The sequence below is a fragment of the Pteronotus mesoamericanus genome, unplaced genomic scaffold (assembly GCF_021234165.1).
Source record: "Pteronotus mesoamericanus isolate MK-2021 breed Mesoamerican mustached bat unplaced genomic scaffold, CSHL_Meso_final contig_33, whole genome shotgun sequence".
Taxonomy (NCBI): Eukaryota; Metazoa; Chordata; class Mammalia; order Chiroptera; family Mormoopidae; genus Pteronotus; species Pteronotus mesoamericanus.
The window spans coordinates 3,036,413-3,061,063 of NW_026555135.1; the positions used below are offsets into that span (position 1 = coordinate 3,036,413).

Below are 24,651 nucleotides of genomic sequence, written 5' to 3' on the forward strand. Positions count from 1 at the left end.
TGATGTGTCAAGATGGCAGCTTTAATCATCTCGGCCAAGGTCCCGCAGGCTCCCTCCACTGCAGGCCTTCTTGGCCACATGCCCACCCTTGACCATGCCCAGAACACTTTTCCCAGGTGGCGCCTGCCCTGTGGCCACTGAGGTCGTGTCAGTCTGTGAATCTCCTGACTGGGCTACTCTGCCCCGGAGGACTGCTGGACCCTTGGGCAGGGGATGGAGTAGCCCCGAGCCTGCTCTCCTGGCCATTTCCAGCTGCCCCCAGGGGAGATGGCTCGGGCCGTTCCCGGGGCGGGGCCGGTGGTGAAGGGGGCCTGGTTGGGAGGAATAGCTGCACCACCACGCAGGCTTTCCTCCTGAGCCGAACCTCCTTGTGCTTTGAGACTGATGTGAGGAGCAGAGATGCTCAGCCCCAGGTCCTTGGGGCAGGAGAAACATGGGGAAGCCAGCTGCCTCCCAGCACGAACAGGAGGACGGTCACACATGAGCATCCACATCCTCCACTGCCGCAGGGGCATGGCCCAACAGAGCTTCCAGTTCAGGATACAAGGAGGGACCTCAGGGGAGGGCCAGGCCCCAGACCCCAGGCCCCAGGGGCATCAGAGAGGCTGGAGTCCTAGCCCTGCTGGGCCTCAGGGAAGAGAGAGCCCCCACCCCTGTGAGAGGCTGCGGCAGATGAGGGCTAGAGCCGATGAGGAGGCTGTGGAGCCAGCTCCCAGGGCACTCCGAGTCCAGACCCACTTCTGCCAGCTCTTTTGGGTTCCCTGGTCTCCGCGTTAGGTCCAGCTTGGGAAGACAGGTCTTCAACTAACGGCCACTCCGATCAGTAAGGGCCTTGGTGCGGCTCCCAGTCCCTCGGGGGTCCACGGGGGTGGTGGTGCTGTTGGAATACGTGTCGTAACTGTTGTCTGAACATACAGAGAGCTCATCGGAGACCTCCATGCCATCGCTGATCTCTGTTGGAGTAGAGGAGGCAGGATATGAGTAGGGGCAGGAGAGGGGTCACTGGGGAGGGCTTGAACACCCTGGGGGAAGGATGGCTTGCAGCGAGTCCTGGTCGGGCACTTGGAGGCTGGTGAGACCACTGGGTTCAGGTTTAGTGTTGAGCTTGGTATTCAGGGCCCAGCTTAGTGTCCACTCTCTCCTGGAGCTCTTCTTCCTGGCCACCAAAAGCACCTGCAACCTCCTGAGCTTGGCACCATGTGTTTGCCCTCCTCAGGGCCTTTACACAGACTGGCCCCTCTCCTGGGAGTGACCTCCCCAGCAATACCTCCTTTTCTTAAAATCAGGCTCAGACCCTCTCACCTCTGTTGTTGTAGCCTCCTGAAAACCTCCCCTGAGCCCCGGTCCCCTGGCTGGGATGGGCGCGCCTCCTCAGCACCCTAGCCCCTGCCTCCCCTGTCGCGCCACAGCCTGCACGCTCATGATCTGGGGCTTCACCACCAGGAGCACTTCAAGGAGAGGGGTAACGTCTGGGCATCTGTGTCCCCAGTGCCTGGCACAGGCAGTCAGGACACATGGCAGAAACTCAGAAAAGGTCTGCTGAGTGGAGCTGCGCCCCTCCCTGAGGGGATCCTCAGTGGGGCTGAGGGTCTCTGGGGAGGACCTCCCCAGCTGGAGTGGGCAGCAGGTGAGGACTGTGGCTGCCTCCTCAGAGCCTGCACTCGGAAGGTGCTCAGTGAATGGTCTTGGGCGCTACAGGAGGGGTGGGGTCTGGATGGGCAGAACCTGCCGGGACTAGGGCCTGGCCTCCTGCCTTCCATTCATTCTGTCCGCCCCTTCTGACTTCTCCAGGCTGGCACAGTGTGGGGCCTGGGCACCCCGGGTACCCTGGACTGGCCCCTTCCTCCAGGAGCTCCCCAGTGTGGCCAGAGGGAGCTGAGGGAGCTGGGGGATGCGGGCGAGGCACTCCAACCCGCTCCTGGTACTCAGGGGAGGTTCCGGGAGGCGGCTGTCTGAGCTAAGGAAAGCCAGAATCTGTGTGTCCTCAGCACCTGAAACAGTGCGCGGCCCTCGTCCGTTAGAGGAATGAGTAAGTGAAGGGACGAATGAGATGTTCCCATGGTCCTTGATCCTTGGAGCCAGCCCTGCCCACGGTCACCCCGATGGGGCCCTCTTCCACTCATGTGGTGTTTGCCAAGTACCCCTCTGGGCTGGGCATGGCAGTAACCCTCACAGGTACCCCGAGAGGGGGTGTTAGCCCCCTTTCAGACAAGCAGTTCGATGCCGGGGGAGGTTAGACAGTGCGCTCCAGGTCACACAGCTAGGTGGGGATAGAGCTGGGACTTGAAATATGCTATAAATCTCTCCTCTCCTCTTTCTTCCCACGCCCACATCTCTTGCCTGAATTACCAAGGTGTACACTAGGAGAATGCGTGTGAACAGGACAATGACCATCTACAAGCTGAGGGGAGCGGCCTGGACCAGATTCTTCCCGCACAGCCCTCTGACACCTTGATTTTGGACTCCCAGCCTCTAGAACTGAGACAATACACTTCTTGTTTAAGCCTCCCATGTCATGGTACTTCATTACAGCCTGCTGCAACAACGGCCAAAAACATCTGTCCATGACCCTTCTGTGCTTTTAGAATGAAGCCCACGCTCCTGATCACACACCCGGGGCCCCCACCAGCAAGCACCATCTTGGGGTGTGCCTGCCAAAGGCCCCGCCCCTTCTGCCATACGGAATGATATTTAGTTCTTGGTGCCCTGGAAAGCAGTGCCCCCTCACCGCCTCTGAGCACAGGCTGCTCCTGCCTGGAATGCCCTTCCTTCCCTCTGCTCGCCCAGGCCTGACCTCAAACCCATCACCCAGGCGCCTCCGACCCATCCTTCCCAATTCAACCCTGTCACTTCCAAAACTCTTCACACTGCCCCAGGGAGCCCTGACCACTCTCTCGCCCTCTACCCGACTCTGGTTCAGCACTGTGATCTGTTAGACCTCCGGTGACACCCGGCTTCCCATGTATTTGCTTGTACAGCTGCCTCCTCCATCAGATTGGGAACGTCGACAGGGGCTGACAACAACAGGGGTGAAATCAATATGTGGGTACCTGTATGAACCGGGCAAAGGGGGGTGGGCCTTCAAAGCAGAAACCCCCCCCCAACTCTTGCACATTGCCCTTGCCCACCCACTCTGTGGCTGACAGCGAGCCACAGGATCTGGAGTTGATGGCTGCATGTGGAGGGTATGCATGTCTATATGTGAATGCGTGCCTTTGTACCTGTGTGGGCATCTGTATATCTATGCCATGTCCCTGCCTGTGTGTGCTGTGTGTGTGTGTGTGTACACTCACATCCGTGTGCACGTGTCTGGTAGAGAGCTGAGCCCAGTGCCTGTCTCAGCCTGTCTGCGGGGCTCCCCACCTGAGAAGATGAGCTTCTCCTTCATGATGCTGACGTCCCGGCTGCTCCGGTGCACTGCTGCGCTCAGCATGATCTGCTCGGGGTTGTAGCTCCTTATGCCGCCCAGGCGCCACCTGCAGAGAGGGCCCCGTGGGCATCAGGCCCTTCCCCGGAGCCAGGATCCTGCCCCCTCCCAGAGCCTCTGGGTTTGGCCTGAGAGACCAGTAGGGCTCTTGTCTGACTACACAGGTGGGGCCCAGCGATAGGCAGAGCTGGAGCTTGGATCGGAGTCCGCTGATGCTCAGCCAGGGCTCTGCTGCCTTCCTCCTACCTCCACAGCCTGGGTCTGCTCCCCTTGCCGGGAAGTTTTGGGTTGGTTAGCTCTGTATCAGGTGACACCCATTATGCACCTGGCTCTCTCTGGATGGGATAAGTTTGGGGTTAGGGGAGGGCTTAGCAGACATGACTGTGATGATGCTCCCTGGGGCACACGCCAATCTTGGGGAGTGCCAGCTGATGTCTCCTACAGCTCCGCTCTTATGACCAGGTTGAGTGAAGCCAGAGGGAAACCCCAGAGAGGAGGTGAAGGCAAGCAGAGAGGTGAGGAGACATGGCAGGGGCTTTGCTCAGAACTGGTCTTCACAAGGTTCAGTGCCAAGGACGTTGGAGTGACTCGAGGTGGGGTCTGCTGCTCCCCTGTTCCAACGACCCTGGGAGAGTGGAGCACATACTCCCCCATGGGGTGGCCGGGCTGGAGCGTTAGCCCCTCTGATGGCCGAGGCAGGGCTGGGCGTAAAATCAATCGAGTGGGCTGCGGGGTGGGGCCGCCCGGGGCGCGCAGGGGCCAGGCAGAGCCAGGCACTCTTCTTCCTGAGGTAGTTCCTCTGAACTGGCCCCAAATCCTTGGCCTCTGAACTTAAGACTTTTCCTGTGACCTGGACAAAGGATTCACTGGACCCCCCACTCCCACTCCCACTCCCACCAAGAGAAGTGGGGGTCAGCTTGGAAACAACCCAACCCCCCAGGGCACTGAGCCCTGCTGGGGTGGATGAAGGGAGCCCAGATTCCATAAGAAATCAGTTGTTTCCAGATGGGGTCAGCACAGCAGAAATGGACGGACAGGTGGATAGGCAGATGGGTGGAGGAACAGAGCAGACAGAAAAGAGCGAGGCAGAGAAGGCAACCTGTGCTCTGGCTGGGCTAGCACCCTGCATGTGCTTGGCAGCTTTTGGGTCTCTTATTTATCATCTGTCCCTGGCACCAGCCTCAGTGCCTGCTGTGTGTGGGGGACGGTGCCCTAAGTACTTGTCGAGTGAGTGAATGGAAGAATGAGGAAATGATCTTCTCCCCCAGGGTCCCCTTCTCCATCAGGCCTCTCCTGGCCCCCAGGACCCCAGGGACACCGCCCTGGCTGTGTGTCGAGCAGCGGGCCGCCTCCCCAGCGCACTGGGGCTCCGCCTGTGCAGGCCTGATGCCTGCGGCAGGCCCGCACAGCACCAGCCGGCATGTGCGGGCGTCTCTGACGGAGAGAACGAGAACGGAGGGAGGGCTGCGTGAATGTGCCTCTCTGGGTTCAGTCCCACAGCCAGGGGGCAGTTTCACCTAGAAGCGGGTCAGTGACACCACCTGACCCAGGAGGTCCCAAGGCACTTTTCCAAGGAGGACCTGGATCCCTGAGACCTAAGTCTCATCTTGGAAAGTAGTATTAACCGCAGAAGGAAAGTGTCAGGCCAGGTTCCTGCAGCCATGCACATCTAGGACAGGAAGTTCAATCACTGTGAGGCCCTCCAGAGGGGAAAGCGGGGGGCGGGGTCGACAGAAAGCAATAAAGAGATAGAAACGAGAGAGACACAGAACGAGTGACAGGAGAGGCAAACGCATAGAGGGGGAAGGCGACAGATGGGAAGGGAGAGACAGAAGTGGTAGGGCGGGCGTGCGCTGGGCAGTGGGGAAGGCCCTGCAGGTGACACTGGGGGGCTGGGTGCCCTCTCCCCAGAGGAAGGTGCGCTGGTGCTGAGAGAGGCCAGGTCAGCGACCTGCAAGAAACACTGGTTCCCCATCTGGGGAAATGGCAGGAGGAACAAGAGGAGGGGCACGCAGAGCAAGATGGGAAGAGAAGGGAGGGCGCAGGGGAGAGGAGGGCCGGTGGCGAGAGGAGGAGGCTTCAGGCGAGGGAGGTGCCTGGGAGGGTGCCGGTGAGCGGTGAGCGAGTTGGACCCAGGCACAGGGCTCAATGCAGGTTTTCAGAGGAACTAGAGAAAGGGTTGGCAAGGAGGAGGGAGAAGGGGGAACAGGAGGAGGAAGACCACACCAGAATTACCTGATCAAGTGATAGCTGTGAGATGCCAGAGTGCAGCAGAGAGGGGGAGGTTGGGGAGAGAGAGGAGGGACATGCGCCGGGTCAGAGCAGTATGGGACAGAGAGAGAACGTCAGTCAAGAATAAAACCCCTTCCCGTTGGTTCATAGCTGGGTTGGGACCCCAGCCTGGCCCTGATCCCTCCCCTGAGCCCCCTCCCCACCTCCCACTGCAACCACTGTGCCAGCGGTTGTCCTGAGGGGTGAGAGGTCTTCAGCCTGGCACAACCAAGTGCTGAGAGCTGGTGGGGACCGTGGCCTTGGGCAACAACAGGCGAGGGGACGAGCCAGCCAGCCATAGAGGAGCTGAAACTGGGCAGAGTCCACACAGCAAATTCCAGCAGAGGCTGGCTCTGGACTCCCAGCTGGGGGCTCATTCCAGGAGCCACCAGCTCTGGCTGAGGGGGATGGGCTGGGGGTCCCTGGGAGTCCTTCTCCCCTGCACAGGTCATCTAGTCAGGCCCTGTCCTGGCCCAGGGCTGAGGAGAAGGGTCCCCTGGCTGGGGTGGGAGCCAGGTCTGTCTTGGGGCAGGGAAGGCCGAGGAAGGTGGTCGGGGCCTACTCACTTCTGGAGCACGAAGATGCCAACGATGAAGGTGAAGGAGATCAGGTCAGCGATGACCCACAGGAGGCAGTACTCATCCGGAGGCTGTGGACAGACGGCCCGCAGCAGCCTCCAGTCACAGCCGGTCCACACCGGGCTCCAGACTGAGGGTCCACAGGCAGGAGGACCCCTGTCACCACTGGGGAGGGGCAGGAGCAGTCCCAGGGTTGGGGTCTGGGTGTGTGTGTACAGGATGAAAGAGATCTGTGTGGTGTTCCGGGTAGCAGTTGTTTGTGTTAAGCCTGTTTACTAGCTCTCTAGGGGTCTGTGTGCTTAAGAGGGCTCAAAGCAAGAGGCGAATAAAGAAGGACATAGATGAGTGTGAGGGCGCAACATGACTTGCAGGTGTGCAGCTGTGTGGCATCCATGTGGGTGTAAGAGTGCATGTGTCACCGTACGGTGCGGCGTGTGAGGGCTTCCCCTCCAGGCTCAGTGGAGAGGGGCCAGGCGGGCAAACCTCCAGGACCTCGGCTGAACTGTGGAGAAGTAGAAGGGGGGCACTTCTTGTTGTTGGCTAACTCCCGTGACCCCGAAAGTCGAGTGTGCTCATTGCGACTGCTGCCACAGCGTGATTTCACCTAATTCCGGGCTGAGCGTTTGGAGCTTTTAAAGGACAGTGGGCAGGTGGATGGACTTAACCGTCCATAGCTGAGATCTGATTCACTGACCCTGGCACTGTCTTAGCCACAACGAGACCCTCCCTCTGCCTTTTGCCTTCTCAGAGAGGCGGCGGTGGGCACGCAGGCGGGAGACCCAGGGCTCCCCACTCCCAGCAGTGGCAGAGCTGGGACTGGACCTCAGTCAGCCAGGTGAAAACTGGTTTGATTCACTGTAATCTCAGCAGATTTTAATGGTTCCTATTCTTGTCCTATAACCCTCTATTTATAATGCCTTCCCTTCCTAGAAAACAAAATATAATAAATAACACCTAAACCAAAAACCCAAGTGGCCGTTCACTAGTTTGTTAGGGGCCTTATGGGATGTTTTCCCCCGTTAGTTAGGCGCAGGTTCCTCCCATCTCCCAGCACCTTAGTGCAGACCCCAACGACTGTGAAAATCCTCCTTGTGCCTCAAACCTGCACCTCCATGGGCTCCCCCCAACCTGAGACGTCACCAGGGAGCCCCAAGTGTGGAGCCTGCACCTTCCTGGGTGCCTCAGGCAGCTCTCCACTCCCCGCAGATGCCCTCTGCCCCCCCAGCAACTCCTCCAACTCACCATGATCCAGAGTGGGGAAGGCACCTGGGAGAGGGTGTGGGAGTTGTCAGAGGTGACCGATGGGACCCCCGCGCACCACAGCAGCGAGAAGAGCCAGGGTGCATTGACCGTGTAGAGGTTCACACTCAGGTTCCAGGATGCATAGTCCCTGTGGGGAAGGGGACAGAGGCTGGTCAGCCCGCGGATCGGGGCCTCTGAGAAGCCTATAACACATGGTGCCATCCTCACCACCGTCCCCGGAGGAAGGACTCTCCACTCCCAGAGGGCCACATGCAGAGACAAACCCATGTCTGCCTCATGCTCTTGACATATCCCCTTTGAACCAGAAGCCCCCATGCTTCTAGCCCTCTGCGCGGGTGTGCGTGCTTGTGTGCGTGCGTGCAAGAGACAGGATGGAGGGACTCAGTCTTGCCCTCCTCTGGGTGAGCTGGAGTGAGTGGGGTGGGCACCTGAGCTCCTGGCGGGACACCTGAGTGTAGCGCAGGTTCAGCCACTGAATGTGGCCTCTCCGCAGGTTGGTGGCCGCCTCCTTGGAGCCTGACATCTGCTGGAAGCCAGGAGCCACCTTCCGTACAAAGGGCCTCTGCCTGTTAGACAACCACATGACCTATAGGCAGAGAGGGGGCGGCCTCAGATTCCTCATCTGTAAAATGGGTTGAGAGTGTCTCCCCCTCCTAAAGCACCTGAAAGGGTTGAGAGAGAGAAGCCCTAGCACATGGTGGCAGCTTCCATGTAATAATCATAATGAGGGGATGGCTTGGTCCCAGCCAACAACCCAGGGGGCTTCCCCTCTGGCCCCTGGTCATGATAAGACTGATAACCCAAACACAATTATTCTGCATGTGGCCACCAGCCTCTAGGGCACCTCATAAATTGGTATGGGATTCCTCCAATCTCCAAATATTACACAAGGATGTGGACAGTGCTTTGTGGAAGTAACAGTATTTCATAGAACTTGGACTTGTTCTTGCCCTTTGTACATTTTAAAGGACTTTCTTGTTCCTGTCACGATCCCATTTTACAAATGTGGAAGCTGAGGTCTAGACAGGGCACATGGCGAGTTTCTGCCAGAGTCCTCCTATTCCAGCCAGGCTGGGGCAGGGGCGGGGCGGGGGGGCGGGTAGGGGGATGGGGAGATGGGGAGGGGTGGGGCGGGGCGGCCAGGCCTCACCTGGTGCTGGGGGAAGCCTGAGCGCAGCAAGGCCTCCAGCGTGATGTTGAGGAAGCTGCCACGGTAGGGATGCTCCCGTGGAGGGTCACGCAGGTTGAGTAGCAGTGTGGCATTGCCCTTGGCCACCTCCAGGAGCTCAGCTAGACTGCAGATGGACTGGTTCTGGACCTCCCTGTAGTCGGAGGGTGACAGGGAGCTGGCCGTCCAGAAGGGGTCCGTCTGGCAGAGAAAATGACACACATGGATCCCTTTCCAGCGTTTTGCAGGCCTCCGCGTGCCTTCCTGGCTACCAAGCATGGAGACCCCTGAGCTGCCAGTGTCTCCTGATGTGTGTGTGTCAAGCAGAGAGGTGGCTGTGGCCCTGTGGGGGCTCTCAGAGACCCCAGCCCTAACCTCTCTGTGCCACACCCTGCTTACTCAAAGAATCGTTTGTGTAGAATGTCTCCCAGACCCCAGCATATTTCTCCTTTAGTAACACTTCAGACCAGAGAACCCATCTCCCTCTCAAGTTTTACAGAGTTGACAATTTTACCTATTAACCGCTATCACCATCAGCTTTTTCTGGTGAGGGAGACAGAGCCAGCACAGGCGGTGGCAACCAGGCTGTTCGGGCTGCAGCGGCAGGAGCCCAAGGAGGCCGCCAACCGGCCTGGCTGCGAGGGAAGCTGGGGGAGTGGGGCCACCTGAGGGGATGACCACCCCGCTCCTTCACGCCCCAGGGCCCCTGCCCATGCCCTCCACGCCCAGGAGGGGGCAGCTGCAGTCGGACCTTCAGGAACCACTGGCCGGCGTTGAGCTTCTGCAGGACAGTCCAGTTGAGCATGGAGGCGGGCCTGCGGGCGAGCTCGGGGAACTCCTCCTCCACGTTGGTGGTGCGCCGCAGGGTGGTGTCGTGCAGGAGGAAGGGCACGCCATCCCGGCTGCAGGAGGGTGGGGCTGCTGAGTCACTGCCCATCCAGGCCCCTCACCTGCCCACAATCACCGCCCCCCCCTCGTCCCCCCGCACAGTCCTCCTCACCCATTTACACCGACCCACCCTCTCTGGGCCTCAGGTTCCCCATCTGCACAGGGCAGGCAGTGGGCCGGTGGGCTTCGAGTTCTCTGTGAGGGTCAGATAGGGGTAGGGACTGTTGAGGAAAGAGGGCTGGGCCTATTAGCAATCTGGGAAGGTAGGTGCTTCTTTATTTGATAATGGGGAAACTGAGGCTGGGAGAGGGAAGTACCTAGTTCAAGGCCACAGCCAGTAATTGGTGGAACCTGGCTTAGAACCCAGTCCATGCAATGCCACAATAAGGACAGTGCAAATGCAGGCCCCTTTGACAAATTTTAGCCTCAACCATCCCGGTCTACCCCACTGCAGCTGTCTGAGCCTATATGGTGCCTTAGAGTGAAACAGTAGAAGGCACCCGTGCCCCCTTTCCTCGGGCAGCTTGCCACCATCTACTAGAAAGGTTTGGCAAATATATAATTCTGTGATATCTACACTGGGGAGATGTTCTCGCATAAGAGTGGCCCTTGTCAGCACAGAACCTGTGCACGCCCAAGGGGGGCCCTGCCCCTCTCCCCTTCTGACATGTGTTATGAGTGTGGATCTCCCTGCCCTCCATACTAATATACACATAAGTCTACCTGTAGGAAATGTCTAAGTCGTTCTAATGTGGCCTTTTAAAATATAAATGACATCACAGTGAATGTATCTCTGCAGTGTGCGTAGTTCAGGGTGTTTGAGCTCCATCCTTCTGTAATCTAGTCCTTCATAGGAATCTGGTCTTTCCTTCACATGGATCTGAGGCAGGTCTCCATGTCCCAACCCTCCATCCCTGCTTGAACCAAGAGCACTATTCTTTTCTTTATTTTATATCCTGAAGTTTGGCACAAGATTCACAGCCATGAGCAGGGCGCCCACCCTGCAGTGGGTCATCAAGCCTCTGCCCTCCTGTCTCCGAGGCTCTGGGACCTGAAGTTTCTCCAGCGGAGTCCCAGAGGTGGATGCAGTGGGGACAGGAGACAGTGCCATCGTCCCATTCCAACACCTACCTGATGGTGACATCAGCTTGTAACCCGTACAGCTTCTGCTCTAGGGCCTTCCGGAAGGACATCAGCGTGTGCTCTGGGGCCAGCTGCGGGGACAGGGGCTGGTGAGGGTAGACCTCAGATTTGGCTGCTGTGCGCCTTCCCAGCCAATGAAAATCTCCCATGTTGGGCCTGGTTCTAATTCCAACTTCCCCACGCAATAGCTGTGTGACCTGGGCACCCACACAGCTTCTCAGAAGTTCGGTTTCCTCATCTGTTAAATCATGCCTGCCACACAGGTTTTTTTGAGTGGGAGTGGTTAGTATTGGTGTCTATAAATGTGAGGGTGGGAGGGTTTTTCTATAGCCCTCAGCCTTATGGAAGTCTTGGGCTGGGGCTGAATGCCAAGTTTCCCCCTTGTTATACCGAGTCCAGGTTGAGATCCCAGAGGGAGAGGAGAGGGTAGACAGGCGGCAGTTGCAGAGGGCGGCCAGTTTCCTCATCTATACAGGAAATGACCAGCCCATCTCCGAGACTGTTACATGGATGGAAAGCCCCTAGCATGTTGCTGACAACTGTTAACCCTATAGCATCCGTGTCAGAAGAGCCTATTTCTAGCCCTGACTCTACCATTTAACCAGATTTATGACCTGGGGTGCATTTCCCCGTTTCCCCTTGAGAGAGTATATTCACTATTCTTTGAGGGTCCTTCCACTTGGGGAGAGTGGAGGTTCTAAGTCTCCCCAGTTCTCTGGTCTGAGGTCCCTGTCATACCCTTTGCTGCCTCTGGGGGTCAGCACGAAACCAAGGATTGGGCTAGGATGAGACGCGTGCAAGGAAGACACGGGGAGGGAAGACTCCTGACAGAGGGGATGGGTTGGAAAGGGTCCCCACAGCTGATCTCATTCCCAAGATATGCTCATCCCCCTTCTCTCTCCTTCTGGCCATGCTGTTCTCCAACATGTAACACACTCCCCTCCTCTGGGAGGCAGGCTGGCACGGAAAGGGCTTTGGAGCTGAGAAGAAACAATTACATTTCCCATTCCTGGGCCTTCACCTCCCCTTTTGGAACCTCAGTTTCTTCAGCTATAAAATAGGTTAATGTTATCAAGCTCATAGGTGAGAGAACAGACACCAGCAGTCTCTATAACATGAGTTTCCTGCTTCCCCTTCCCCTGGTGCAGAGCTGCCTTGGGGAATGTGCAACCTGTCCCCAGTCAGGCAGGCTGTGTGGGGCCTCACCCAAAGACGGAATGGGGCTAGAGAGAGGTGTGGGTTTCCCACCCATCTCTCCTCTAAAGGTCCTGTGGCCAGGCCTCTACAAGTGACCATCCAAGAGGTACCGTTGCTCCCTCCTGCCTGCGCTGCGGCTGCAGAAGGTAGACTGTGGACACAGAAGAAGTATTTGAGAGGGGGAAGTCTCTTTCTGGAGGCTTTTTTCAACCCAAGTCTCCCTGCATTAGGTGCTGCCTCCTAGAGAAAGAGGCTTGGAAAGCTGGCCCTCCCTGGCCAGTCTTGGGATCCAGAAAGGCCCTGGGAAGTATGTGGGGTGCCAGGGTGACTTCTTAGTTTCCATCTCAGGGTTCCCACTACCTCAGGCCTAAGCCCATGCAGGAGTCTGCTGTCAGGAGTGTGAGTGTCGGCGGTGGGGTGGGTGGTATGTGGCTGTCACAAATTCAAGTGAGCAGGCCACTGGGGTGAAGAGGTCAAGCTTTGGAGTGTTAAAGTGTGAATGCACACACACTCAGGCACATGCACATTGGAAGGACACACTCAACGGCACATGGACATGGTCTCCAAGACAGGGATGTGTACTGGGACTTACCACGCACAGAGCGTGGACCCAGAGTCAGAACCTCCCACAGGGGGGTGTGCACATGATTGAGAATTCAGTCAGCCAGATGTATAACGTGTGAAATTCTACAGGACAAATGACTGTTTCTTCGAGAAATAAACAGCATATGGAAAAAAGGGGGGAGGGGAGTTGTTATAGCCTAAAACACACTTAGAAGACATGTCAACCAGATGCACTGGCTGGACCCCATTTGGATCCTGATTTTTAACAACTCAACTTTAAAAAGATAGTTTTGACAATATAAATGAAAACGGAGCCTGGATGCAATGATAGATAATATTAAGGAATTATTATTAATTGAGTTGGGTGTCATAAAAGCATTGTGGTTGTGGTCATGTTAAAAAAAAAAAAGTCCATATGCATTAGAGATACATCCTGAAGTTATGGACAAAATGATACGATGTTTGAGATTCACTTTAAAATACTACAACAAAGAAAGAAGTAGGGAAACAGATGACATTAGAATGGCAAAGCACTGATACGTGTTGAAGATGGTTCATTACACTACTTTTTCTATGTCTGTGATAGTTTGGAAATTTCCTACTAAAAAAATAACCCACACTGGGCCACCCTGCTGCTTCCCTTGCTGCCTCCTTCACTAGCTCAGCCTCCCTGCATGTCCCCTGGCCTCTAGAGCAGGTGGGTGGGTATGTGGGTCACGGAAAAAAGGGGAGCCCCGCTGCCTGGGGGGCTTCCATATCCTCACTACAGAAAGGGACGTGAGGCTCAGAGGGGACAGGCGATGTCCTGAGACACCCAGGCGGCATATGGCAAAACTGGACCCCAAATCCAGATCCCTCCGACTCCAAAGCCATGGCCTTTCCAGCTGGTTGCCTCCAGGAGGCAAAACAGGGTGGGGTGGGAGGGCACCGGGGCCCGGCCTGGCACAGGTCTCTGGGTCTCACCTGGAAAATGGGCACAATGCCTACCGCACGCAGGGCGTGGAGGACCTTAGTGTGATCCGCAGCCCCCTCAGACTCAACATCTCCTTTTAAAAGTGACTTTTGAGGCCACCTTGACTACTCTGAACTCAACACCATGGAAGTCCCAATCCTTGTGATAAAACAACCAAGGAAAAGCTTTCACGAAGTCCCCCAGCACCCACTAGCGGTGGAGAGTGGTACTGCCTCTGTTGAGAACCCAGGTTCAAGGTGAGGAAATCCTGGACCAGAGAAAGGGGGTGGCTGGCCCAAGGTAACGGGAGTGTCTATCAGGCTCAGAGCTGGGCACTTCCTGGGTGCTAAGCCCCGCCTCACAGGGCCCTCCATCTCAGTCAGCCTCATCAGCTCAGGGTAAAAGATGAGGGAACTGGCACAGAGAAGGTGGAATTGGTCGGGCTTCCATAGCTGCCAAGAGGCCGAGGAAGCCTGACTCTCAAGGGGAGGGTCTACTACAGGGTCACAGGGGCATCAGTAAATGAGGGAGCCACCGACTTTGACTCCTTTCCCTCTCCATTTCAGCCCAGCCCAGCTCAGCTTCAGCAGTCCTCCCTTTAGCGGCAGGCTCTGAGCTTCCCCTGCCTCCCCTGCCTCCCCTGCCCCCACAGCCGGGTGGGTTTTCCTGCTGCCTGGCCTGTGGGCCCTGCTCTCCACCCCTCACCCGGCAGCCTCTCTTCTGGGCCTTCCTGACCCACAACCTGGCAGTGTCTGGGCAAGACCCTCCTGTGTCTTTCCATGGCCCCTTGATAGAAGTTAGAGCATTTTAGCAAGGTGCTCAGGGTTCGTCAGGATTCGATCCCATCTAAGCTCTCCAGCCTTTTCATCAGTCCTTCCCATATACGCCCCAAAAGGGCTAAACACTGTTCTATTATTATGTTACGTGTATTATATTCATTTCGCTCCAAGTTCCTCCCTATGAGGGGTCAGGTCTGTGATTATCTCCCCCTAGAATGGCAGCTCTGCTCCCCCACCCCACCCCACCCCACCCCACCTCAGTCTGTTAGGGCCCTCAGGTGGCACTCACCATGGGGGCACCGCGGTGGCCAATGAGGGCGGGCTTGGGGCCCAGGTCCTTCTTCTCCATGATGCAGGGAGAGGAGAAGGTGAGAGGGGCCAGGTAGAGGGCAAACACCACAGCAAAGAAGGTGCAGAGGATGGCCATCTGGGAGGCTGCAGACACAGGCTGTGAGTGCCGCCTGCTGGGCGTTCGACTCCCACCAGGCCCACCTGTGAGCCCTGGGCGCGTAGTGGGGGACCCCTCTTCCCTCTGCCTGCCAGGACCCAGATGCTCTAAAGGGACCCTGCACTAAGGGCAGCTCCCATCGTTGCTGGAAATGTGACCCTGTCCTCTAAGTCACACACAGACACCCCAGACAGACGCAGAAGAGGAAACAGGCAAAGCCCACTGGGATGCATGCGCCACTCTGAACAGAACCCCCCACACTGAGAGTGAGGGGCCTACCTCATCCCAGGTAACATCTAGGTGAGGGCGGGACAAGCTGGCCTGGTACTTGGAGGGCACGGTGAGGGGACAGGTCCTGCCCGGTCATACTTACAGGACCGCTCTGCCCGGGCAAACTGTCCCGCCACGATCCAGGAGAGTGCTGTGAGGGCAGCCAGGGCCCCCATGTGCAGGAACGGAGCTGTGCCCTTGTGTCGGGGGGGAAGAGGGACCGTTGACTCCCAGCCATGCCAGACCCTCTGGTCACAAACATCCTGATGGCTCATCTCTATCCATGGGGCAGGGAACTCTTGGAGGAAACTGGGAGTCCAGGCACCCTGGGCTGTAGCACCCGCTGTGCCTCTGATTGGCTATGTGACCTGGACCACCCTCCCTGTCCCCTCTGGGTCTTGGTCTGAGGAAATGGGAGCGATAAGAAGGCGCTGCCTTCTTTTGAGGGTTTGGGGGAAGCAACCCTCCCCCCGCACTTACCTGTAGGGAGATCAGCAGCACCTCCCACTCGTCTTCCCACAGCTGCGCCACGGCCGCTATGGCCGCCACTGTGGACACCAGGGTGATCACCAGCCCCATCTGCAAAGGGGAAGAGCCACCGGACAGGGGGTCAGGCAGGTATGGCTGGACAGCCTGAGGGTCCCCAATGTGTCTGAGAGAGGGAGGGCAGAGGTCGGGAGGCAGAAGGAGAGACCGAGGGGAAGAAATGGAGTGCAGGAGGCAGACAAAGCAGGGAAGGGGAGAAGCGGGAAAGAGAAGGCACAAAGCAAAAGGAGCAAGAGACAGCCCGACAGAGATGACAGACCAGGGAGACCCAGTGACAAAGGACCAAGGACCAAGAGAAATAGAAGGGAGGATGGAGGACGGAGAGGGAACTGGAGCAAGGCCGAAATGAAGCCCCAGGGCGCAGCCCCTCTGAGGGTGAAGGAAGGGAGACACCTAGCAAACTGTGTGGGAGGGGCTCTTCTGGGCCCAGCAGGTCACATCTGAGGCCTCCCCCAGCCCTGCCAGCAACTGTCGGCGTCAAGAGTACTTGCCTGGACCACAAGGGCAGGAGACTGAGGAGCCAGGTCCCTGGCAGGAGCCTGATACCCAGCTCAGCCAGGCTCACAGTGGCCCTTCAGGCAGAGGCAAGCGGAGGGGAGGGATGGCCTGCTGCCAGCCCCATCCCCCCACTGCAGAGGCTTGCTCCCAGCCCCCGGCTTCTGGGCTTCCAGACTAATGGGGGGCAGCCCTCACAGCTGCCTCCTGGAGAAAGCAAGCACAGCTCTGACCGAAGACTAGGTGGAATCTCCAGGGGACGGATGGGATCTGAAACATCTCATGCAACGTAAAATGCTCCCCCAAACTAAGCCTGGTTTCTGCCTATTTAAGTCTCCAGCTCCTCACCCCGCCACCCTCTTGAGCTCTGGTGCTCACTCTACCCACCACCCCTGCACTGCCAGGGAGGCCTCCCTAACGCCCACACCGCCTCTCTACGCGGAGGCCCTTACCCTGCTCTCTACCACTGGCCAGCCGAGGCCACGGACTTCCCTCGGCCTCCTCCAGCCGGCCTCTCTGCCAGCCAGCAGGGCCCTCACCCCGCTTTCCCTTCCTGCAGTGCCTTTCTGAGGGCCCTCTCAACAGCATCCTGAGAACCCCCCCCAACGACCCGAACAAGCTCTAAATGAGTTTCTAGATGGTCAGGGCAGAGACGGGGGCTGATCCATCGTGGTTCCCTGCCAGGCAGAGAAGATTCATTCTTGCCTGGGATGAAGTTTTCCTCTGCAGGTTTGTCATTCCAGCCTACCAGTCTGGAAACAAATGTTCCAATAAGAAACAGTAATAAGGCTGAGATGGGTAGGGGCCTTTACAGGCTGCGACATGCCTGCCCGGGGAACACAGGGAAGAGAGAAATGCAGGTCCGCAGAGGGCCCCTGGGTGCCTGGGTGTGTGGGAGGCGCTTCCCAGTTTCCCCACGTTTATCCTCCTAACCTCCCAGGGAGGTATTACCTTCACTTTACACACAGAGAAACCAGACTCAGAGACCATAACAGTTTGCTTGGTCATGTAGTTTTGAGGGGGTTCTGGACCCAAACCCCGTTCTGCCTGTCTCAAAGGTCATCCTTCAGTGGCAGGAAGCCAAGCAGTGTCCTGACCATCCCTGAGAATCCCCCCTCAATGAGCAGGCAGTCCTGCCCTCAGCTGCCCCCGCCAGGCAGGCCCTGGGCACAGGAAGTGTCTCTGAAGGGTTGTTTTGGAGAGCATCTTATCGCCATATTTAATTGCTAGTGGAAACACTTGCAATAAAGCGAATTCCCCCTAATCCTAATGCAATTATGAATTTTATTATGAGTTTTGCAGTTGCCGTAGTGGCGCCATTATGCTCAGTAGCATTGCTGCAATGTTCAGCGTCTGAGGGATTTCCCCCACATGTGTCCTTAAGCCACAGTAACAGCACTGAATCCCAACAATGTGCCACCGTTCCTCAAATCTGACTGCAAAGGAGAAGCCCCACCCAGAAGGCACAGAGGCAACCCAGTATCCTCTGATGCCGTGATCTTTGTTTGGTTTTCTGTGCTGGGGAGGCTGTGGTTTGTGATGCCTATGGGAAGGATAGGGACACAGGAGGTACATTCATTTGTTCTGTGAGCCTTGCCTGGGTGCTGGGACCCAAGAGGAGTTGGTACCCGGCCTAGTAAAGGTGCTGCAGGTTGGCCCCTTGGGGTGGCTGGCATCTGGGTTCTGTGGCAGGTGGTTGGCCAGGGCTCAGGGACACATGTGAGTATATCCATCAGTCACATCCCAATTCTGCTGCCTCTTGGGGGAGGTTAACCTCTGAAAGCATGTTTCCTGAGCTGTGAAATCGGGAGAGCACGGGCCTGCCCTAGAGGGTATTGGGGAGAATAAATGAGAAAATGCAAGTGATGTGCTTAGCACAGTGGTTTGCACCAAAATAGTAAATGCTTACCAAATGTCAGTAGTATAATTTTTAAAAGTGGGCATAATAACAGATGGAGAGGATTATTACAAAGAGTAAACGAAATACTGTGTGGAAAGTGCCTGACACAGAGAGTAAGTGCCCAGTAAATGAAGGTCATGACTGTTACGATGAGCACAGTGTCTGACGTGTCCTGGGCACCTCTGTCCTCCAGCCCTCCCTCACTCAGGACTTGGGGGGACCAGAGACTCTCAAATTAAAGATCTTGATTAAAACTCAGTATAAAACAGTGGTATTTAAAGCAGTATGATACTGGTATAAGACCAGAGAGATAAAGGAAAATAAATAAAAAGCTCAGAAACAGATCTAAACAGATTAAAAAATTAGTATATGATAAAAAGGGCATCTCCAATTAAAGAGGAAAGGCCAGATTATTCAATAGATAGTCAGGAACAGTGGGAAGCCATCAAAGAGGAACAAAGTAAGATCATACCATACCTGAAGGGAACTTCCAAAGAGATAAAAATTTTAAATGTTAAAAAAGATCGAAACATGTGTAGAGAAATTTTTTATAATCTTGGAGTGGGAAGGACTTCTGACACAAAAGCAGTAGGCATAAAAAGAGATGACATATTCTCATCCTTTAGAATAAAAAATTCCTACGGTAAAGTACAACAAGCAAAGTCAAAGGGTGAGTGACAAACTAGGAAGAGTTATTTACAGTTCATCAGCCCAAGGGCCAATTTTCTGATCTATAAAGAGCTCCTGCAAAGGAATAAGCCAAAAGCAAATCCTGTAGCAAAAAGGGCAAAAAATATGAAAAGACACTTTATAGAAAAGAAAATGCAAATGACTCATGAAAGATGCTGACTCTAACTCATCATCAGGGAAATGCAAACCAAAACTACACTGAGGGACTATTTTCACCCATCGATTTTCCAGCACAAGTGGAAAAATCCTCGAACACATTATGGGCAAGGGTGACTTTATAGGCACGATCATAGAATGCCGAGGGAGCATGAACTGGTGGCGCTTGGCAAGGAGGCACTTTGACAAGAACTATCCACAATTACAAAAGTACAAGCTCTTTACCCAGAATTCCCCACCCAGGTTGCTGCTACATGTCCTGGCCATGAATCAAAAGCAACTGGGATGTCACCAGGCCCATCAACAAGGGGCAGGCCAGATACCTCAGGACCCAGGGTTAAACCCGGGGACAGGCACAGGCGCTGGGCGCCAACAGGAAGCTCTCAATGCACTGAGGGGAAGGCGTTCCAAGAGTTTTGTTAATGTGCAAAATGGAGGGTATAGTAGGCTTGTGTTTAAATAAAAGAAAAAAAAGAAAGTATTTATGTATATTTGTATATACTTAAAATACTCTGGAAAGATAATAGGAAGATTTACATTGTATACTTTTTTGTACCTTTCTAATTTTTTAAAAAAGATTTTATTTACTTATTTTTAGAGAGACAGGAAAGAAGGGGGAGAGAGGGAGAGAAACATGATGTGTGAGAGAAGCAGCAATTGGTTGCTTCTCACGCCCCCATCTGGGGACCTGGCCCGCAACCCAGGCACATGCCCTGACTAGGAATGAACCAGCAACCTTTCAGTCCACAGGCGGATGCTCAGTCTACTGAGCCACACCAGCCAGGGTGTTCACCTTTCTAATTTTAAACCATGTCAATGTATTAGATGGTCAAAAATTGGTTAAATCATGAAAAGGATAAGGATTAGAATATTCTAATCAAATGACAGAGTCTTGGAAACAGAATAGGAAAGTGTTCTGCCCCTACTTGAAAACTCTGAGCCACAGGGATCTACCTCCCTCCTGGTGCAGCTATGCATCCGCACTGCCTGGAAGGAACCTCCTCGTGCTGGGCTCCCGGGGGTGGGAGGGAGAGGAAGGCAGGGCTGGCACCCAGAGCTGGCCCTGGTAGAGATGAAGGGATCTCATCCCCTTCGCAGGAGAAGGCTCCTGGCAGTGACCTGCCACCCCCGCTGGCTCAGTGTCCCGGGAGGCCTCTCCACCAGGATCAAGCAGGTGTGACCTGCTGAGAGTCAGGCATGACCTAGAGGAGGTGACCATGGTGTGTGCCAGCCCCACCCAGGTGCCATCTGGTGCAGTTCTTTCAAGTGTCCGCTTTGCAGCTGGGAGAAAAAAAGTGCCTCACAGAGGGAACCTCACAGGCCCGGAGACCTCCAGACAGAGTGACAAGCAGGAGGAGGGTAGGACACCTGGGCTGCTGGCTGCTCCCCACCCCTCCCAGGCTTCTGTCACCCAGGCTGACTCCCCAGCTCCTGATCTCAAAGGCAGCCCCCCAGATGCCCAGGGGCCCTCCCACTACACAGCCCAACGCGAGCTCACTAGGTCTTTAGTCCAGTTCCTGCTCCGTGTCCCCCTTCCGGCTGGAAGTAAGCCCTTCCCTTCAGAGTCACTCTGGATGCATCTCATGGGCTCTTGGCTATTTCTGGACATTTCTGCCCCTTCCTAAATGGCATGCCCACTCCAAGCCAGGCTCTGGAGAAAGAAAGAGATGGCCTAGCCCTCCCTCCAAGGCCCCAGAGGGAAGGGCTTCTTTTGGTCAGTTTGTGCCACCACTGTGTCCACTGGGGCCTCAGGAAGAGCAGGCATCAGGCACATACTGGACATTCAGCACTGTGTGAGCAATGAACAGCAAGAGGGCCAAGGTTCTGAATCTATGACACCTCCCTGCTTTGGGCCCCACCCTGAGTGGGGCACTGGGGACACAGAGATGGGCAAAGCCAATTCTGGCCTGTAAGAAGCTCTCAGACCGGGAGGGTTGCGGTCAGGGAGCCAGATGGAAATGGACAACACAGATGCTCAGGACATAGTAGGGGCCCCTGCAGGGGCCCCCTTGGGGGAGTCCAAGCAGCCTGTGCAGGTGGTGGAGAACTAAGGAAGGGTACACAAAGGAGAGAAAGGGAGGCAAGAGAGAAGAGGTAACAGAGAAGAGGCAGACATGCTGGCAGTGCCCGAGATGTCTCATGGGGCAAAAGCTGGGGGTGACTGTCCTAATGATGGCAGTTGGGAGATATCAGCAGGGGCCAAGTCATGCAGGGCCTTCACGCTGGGTGGGGAAGTTTGGATCATCCTGGAGCAATGGGAGTGGTGGGAAGGGCTTTAAGCTGGGGACAACATGACTGGGTCAGAGTTTCAGAATGAGCTCATTGAGGAATGGAGAGAGAGTGAGACTCTCAGCAGAGCCCAACCAGAGGGCTGGAGCTGTGATATGTGCTGGTTAATTGCACAGCTGCAGGGCTAGGATCCTGGATCCTCCACTTACTAAGTAGGAGACCTTGGGCAGATGACTTGACCTCTTTGTATGTCAGTTTTCCTAGCTGCAAAATGAGACAATAGTACCTATATCACAGGGCTACTGTGAGGGGTCGGTGAGCTAATACAGGGTGGGCTCTGAGAACGGTGCTGGGCACACAGTGAGTCCGCCGTGTTAGCTCCCAGGACAGTTATCATCATGATCCAGAGGAAAGATGCTGTATCCAGGCTCTTCCCCTGCTGTGGCGGCCTCTAACCTCCCCTCCCCTCTCAGACCCTGTGGAGGCAGCCCTTACCTTGTGTAGCCAGTGCAGGTTCATCTGCTGCCCCACGGCGACGTGACATAGTGCCAGGACCTGAAGAGGGAGCCCACAGGGCAACAGTCAGGCCCCATGTGCGACCCAAAGTTTTCCACCAATTCCCCAGATACCCTTCTTCCCATTGCTGCGCCGGGCCTGGCTCATTGGTCAGCAAACCCTCCCAGTAGGCGATGGGCAATGCCCAGCGCAGCTCGGCCCAAGCCTGGCCTCCTTCCAAGTTATTTCAGGCCTCCAGCTCCTCCTCCTCTAGGATTTCTCCCTCATGAGGTCACTAAATACCTGCTGCACTTGGGCCACCCAGTTAACATCTTAGGAGTTCCAGGCCCCAGGAGGCTGAGGTACATTTGAACCTTGTCCCCAAGGAGCCCCGGGTCCAACATAGGGATTGACCTGCATCTGAGGGGATAGTGTGCTGGGAGCAGGAACCAAAGCAGAAGTTCCCAGAAGAGAAAGTCCGCAGGGGGTCCTCAGAGCAGGATGGCTCTCACTGGGTTGCAGGGGGAAACACTCCAGGATAAAGCCAAAGCAAGGCGACCTCCCACCTTGAAGGAACCAAGCCCCTGAGGTGCAGTGGCCCAAGGGAAAGGAAAAGCCAGCTTCCCTCCTTAGACCAGGGCGGGTCCCTCCATCAGCCCTGCACAGGCCAGGTCCCCTTCCTCCGAGCGCAGGGCCAGCCTCACGTACCAGGAGTCCCGCGATGTAAGTGAAGGCGGTGGCTGTGGCCACGAGGATGGGGACGGACCAGTCACTCCAGTAGCCCATGCGGTTGTAGAGGTACCTGCAGGAGGAGAGGGGGCCAGGGTCAGACCTCCACCAGGAGCCGGGCTCAGGGACCTGGCCCTGCCCGCTCCGAGACGATGTTATGGTTTCACTAATCATCAGTCAGGCCTGTTGAGAGCTCAGGGTGGACACCTGGCATGCCAAGAGCATAAAGAGGAAAAAAGTAATCCCCATAATTCTACCACCCAGGAATAGCCCCTTCCCAAACTGGGCTTGCTTTTCTTGCAGTGGGTTTCCCCCCATGCTTATATATTTGATAAACAGCAAAGCCAGGATCCACTGCATATGCATAGCGGTCAGAGACTGGGCTTTGGAGGGAGGTAACACTCGGATTCAAGTGCCCTCTTTGCCTCTTACTGGTTTGTAGGTCCTGCGCAGGTGACAGGCTTCACCAATTCTAGAACGTCATCCATTGTGACCATCATCTCAATTTCAGTGTTAAAATGTGAAAATAAGTGGTCTCAGAATTGCTAACATGCCCTCCATAGGGTTTCCTGAGGATGAACGGGCGGGGCCATGGTGGGAGGGGGAGCATGCGGTAAGTGATCAATTATGTTCCTATTAACACGGGCATTTACTGAGGTCAGTAAACATCCCGAGGATATGTAGTTTCCAACAGTCGCCTGGTCTTCTATTGAATTAGCACACCATATGTAGCCAAACTCCTACTAATGACAATCATTTCCAATTATTCGCTATTATACATTAACACACAAAAAAAATTTTTGCACGTATCTTTCTATATTAGTAATTATTTACTTAGGAGAGACTCCTACAAACAGAATTATGAGGCTAAAAAGGGAATCCACGTTTTAAGGCGCCAGTCTCCTGTCTTCCCTGGCCCTCACCCTCAGATTCCAGAGGCCTGGAAGATCACTGAGTGCACTCTTCTACTATACAGTTGGGGAAACTGAGGTCCAGAGAGGGGTGGGCCCTGCTCCTGGTAACCTCTTTGAAAAATGTTCTGGCTCTACTTTCTTCCCACTTGTCAGGGGGCCACCCCATCCCAGACAGTCAGGGCCCAGACAGCCCCTCCCTGGCTCTTGTCACCCAGCCCTGACCGCCCAGCTCTCACTCATATCCTCTCCAGAGGCCCTGAGACCACAGGGGCTGGGCCAGGCTCTCTGAATCCCAGCCCCGACTTCGAGAAACCGAGGTGACAGGCAGGTGTCATGCCATCCCAAAGTCCCAGGCAGGCCTTCCCTCCACCACCTCCTGACAGGACAGACGTGGGTCCTCTGCTTGAACCACCCAGGGGTGGGAGCTTGCTCTCCAGGAAGAGTGGGGTAGCTCTGTGGACAGCATGACACAGTCAGGCTTCAGTCCCTGTCCTAGAGCCACCTGCATCTCACTGTGTGACTTTGGAAAGGCTACTTAACCTCTCTGAGCCTCATTATCCTCAGACTGTTCTCAACGGGCCTTTTGAGTACTAACTGGTTGAGTCCTGCCCCTCTCTCGGCCTTAGATTCCCCATCTGAACATGGTCAGGGTGGACCCGATGATCTTCCAGGCAGCCAACGGCCAGTTCAGCAGGACTGTCCAAGGTGTACAGTTGAGAGCCAGCAATTGTATGTTCCCACAGCAGTGCCTGTGCTGTGGATATCTACGAGGATGAATAATTGATTTATGGCATTTAATAAAGGCCAGAGTCCACCTCTGGGACTCTGCTGGGGCTGAGTCCCATCTTGCAGGCTGTGGCGGGACAGCAGCACGTCCTTTCTTGTGCTCATGAATAACAGAGGCGCAGCCGAGGGCCATGTGGAGCGGAGTGGATGCCCAACTGCATGACTGGAGTCTTAGCATCACTACCACGGAATCCTAGAACCCTGGCCCATCAGAAGCCCGGAGCCCTAGAAATCCCCACTTCTAACTCCACAGCCACCCTCCAGGTAGAGAATGGGTCTCCCGGGAAACAGCCCTCAGGTGTAGGTAGAACTCTGAGCCCTCTCAGGTCCATCACCTTATTCCACCCTCGGAAAGACCTGATGAGGTAGAGTCATCCCATTTTATAGAGGAGGACACTGAGGCTAGGAGAGAGCCGGAGACTTGCTCAGTCACACTGTGCTGAACTTCTGACCAAAAGGAAGAGACATCACTGAATAGGGAATGAGGATGTCTGGCTTTCAAGCCCCAACTCTGCCCCCAAGTGATGGTGTGAACTTGGGCCTTCGCACCTACACTTGCCAATGAAGGAGTTTCCTTCCACCAGAACCCGGGGTCCCTCCCCTCCTCCACTGTTTGACAAAGACAGGCAATGGAGGTGAGGATGAGGAAGAAATAGGTGCCCCCCGTACCGGGGTACAGCACACAGACATCCCTGCCCTTGGGCCTGAGGCTGGTGCCCACTTTCAACCTGAGCTGTCCCAGAACCATAGCATCTGCCAGCCT

The 24,651-nt window shown here is 55.7% G+C and overlaps 1 protein-coding gene across 1 annotated transcript in view; it reads right to left on the bottom strand.

The window, feature by feature from the left end:
• GDPD5 (glycerophosphodiester phosphodiesterase domain containing 5) overlaps positions 1 to 24,651 on the bottom strand; it is an 85,039-nt gene continuing 60,388 nt past the window's right edge. The window contains exons 4-16 of the mRNA XM_054576284.1: positions 22,168 to 22,261; positions 21,460 to 21,519; positions 15,429 to 15,527; positions 15,052 to 15,145; positions 14,520 to 14,665; positions 10,727 to 10,809; positions 9,459 to 9,609; positions 8,690 to 8,908; positions 7,968 to 8,125; positions 7,519 to 7,666; positions 6,265 to 6,347; positions 3,364 to 3,476; positions 1 to 953 (exon numbers count right to left, since the gene is read on the bottom strand). Of these exons, the coding sequence (XP_054432259.1) occupies positions 805 to 953; positions 3,364 to 3,476; positions 6,265 to 6,347; positions 7,519 to 7,666; positions 7,968 to 8,125; positions 8,690 to 8,908; positions 9,459 to 9,609; positions 10,727 to 10,809; positions 14,520 to 14,665; positions 15,052 to 15,145; positions 15,429 to 15,527; positions 21,460 to 21,519; positions 22,168 to 22,261 (1,597 nt within the window). The 3' untranslated portion in view covers positions 1 to 804. The remainder of the gene's footprint in view (positions 954 to 3,363; positions 3,477 to 6,264; positions 6,348 to 7,518; positions 7,667 to 7,967; positions 8,126 to 8,689; positions 8,909 to 9,458; positions 9,610 to 10,726; positions 10,810 to 14,519; positions 14,666 to 15,051; positions 15,146 to 15,428; positions 15,528 to 21,459; positions 21,520 to 22,167; positions 22,262 to 24,651) is intronic.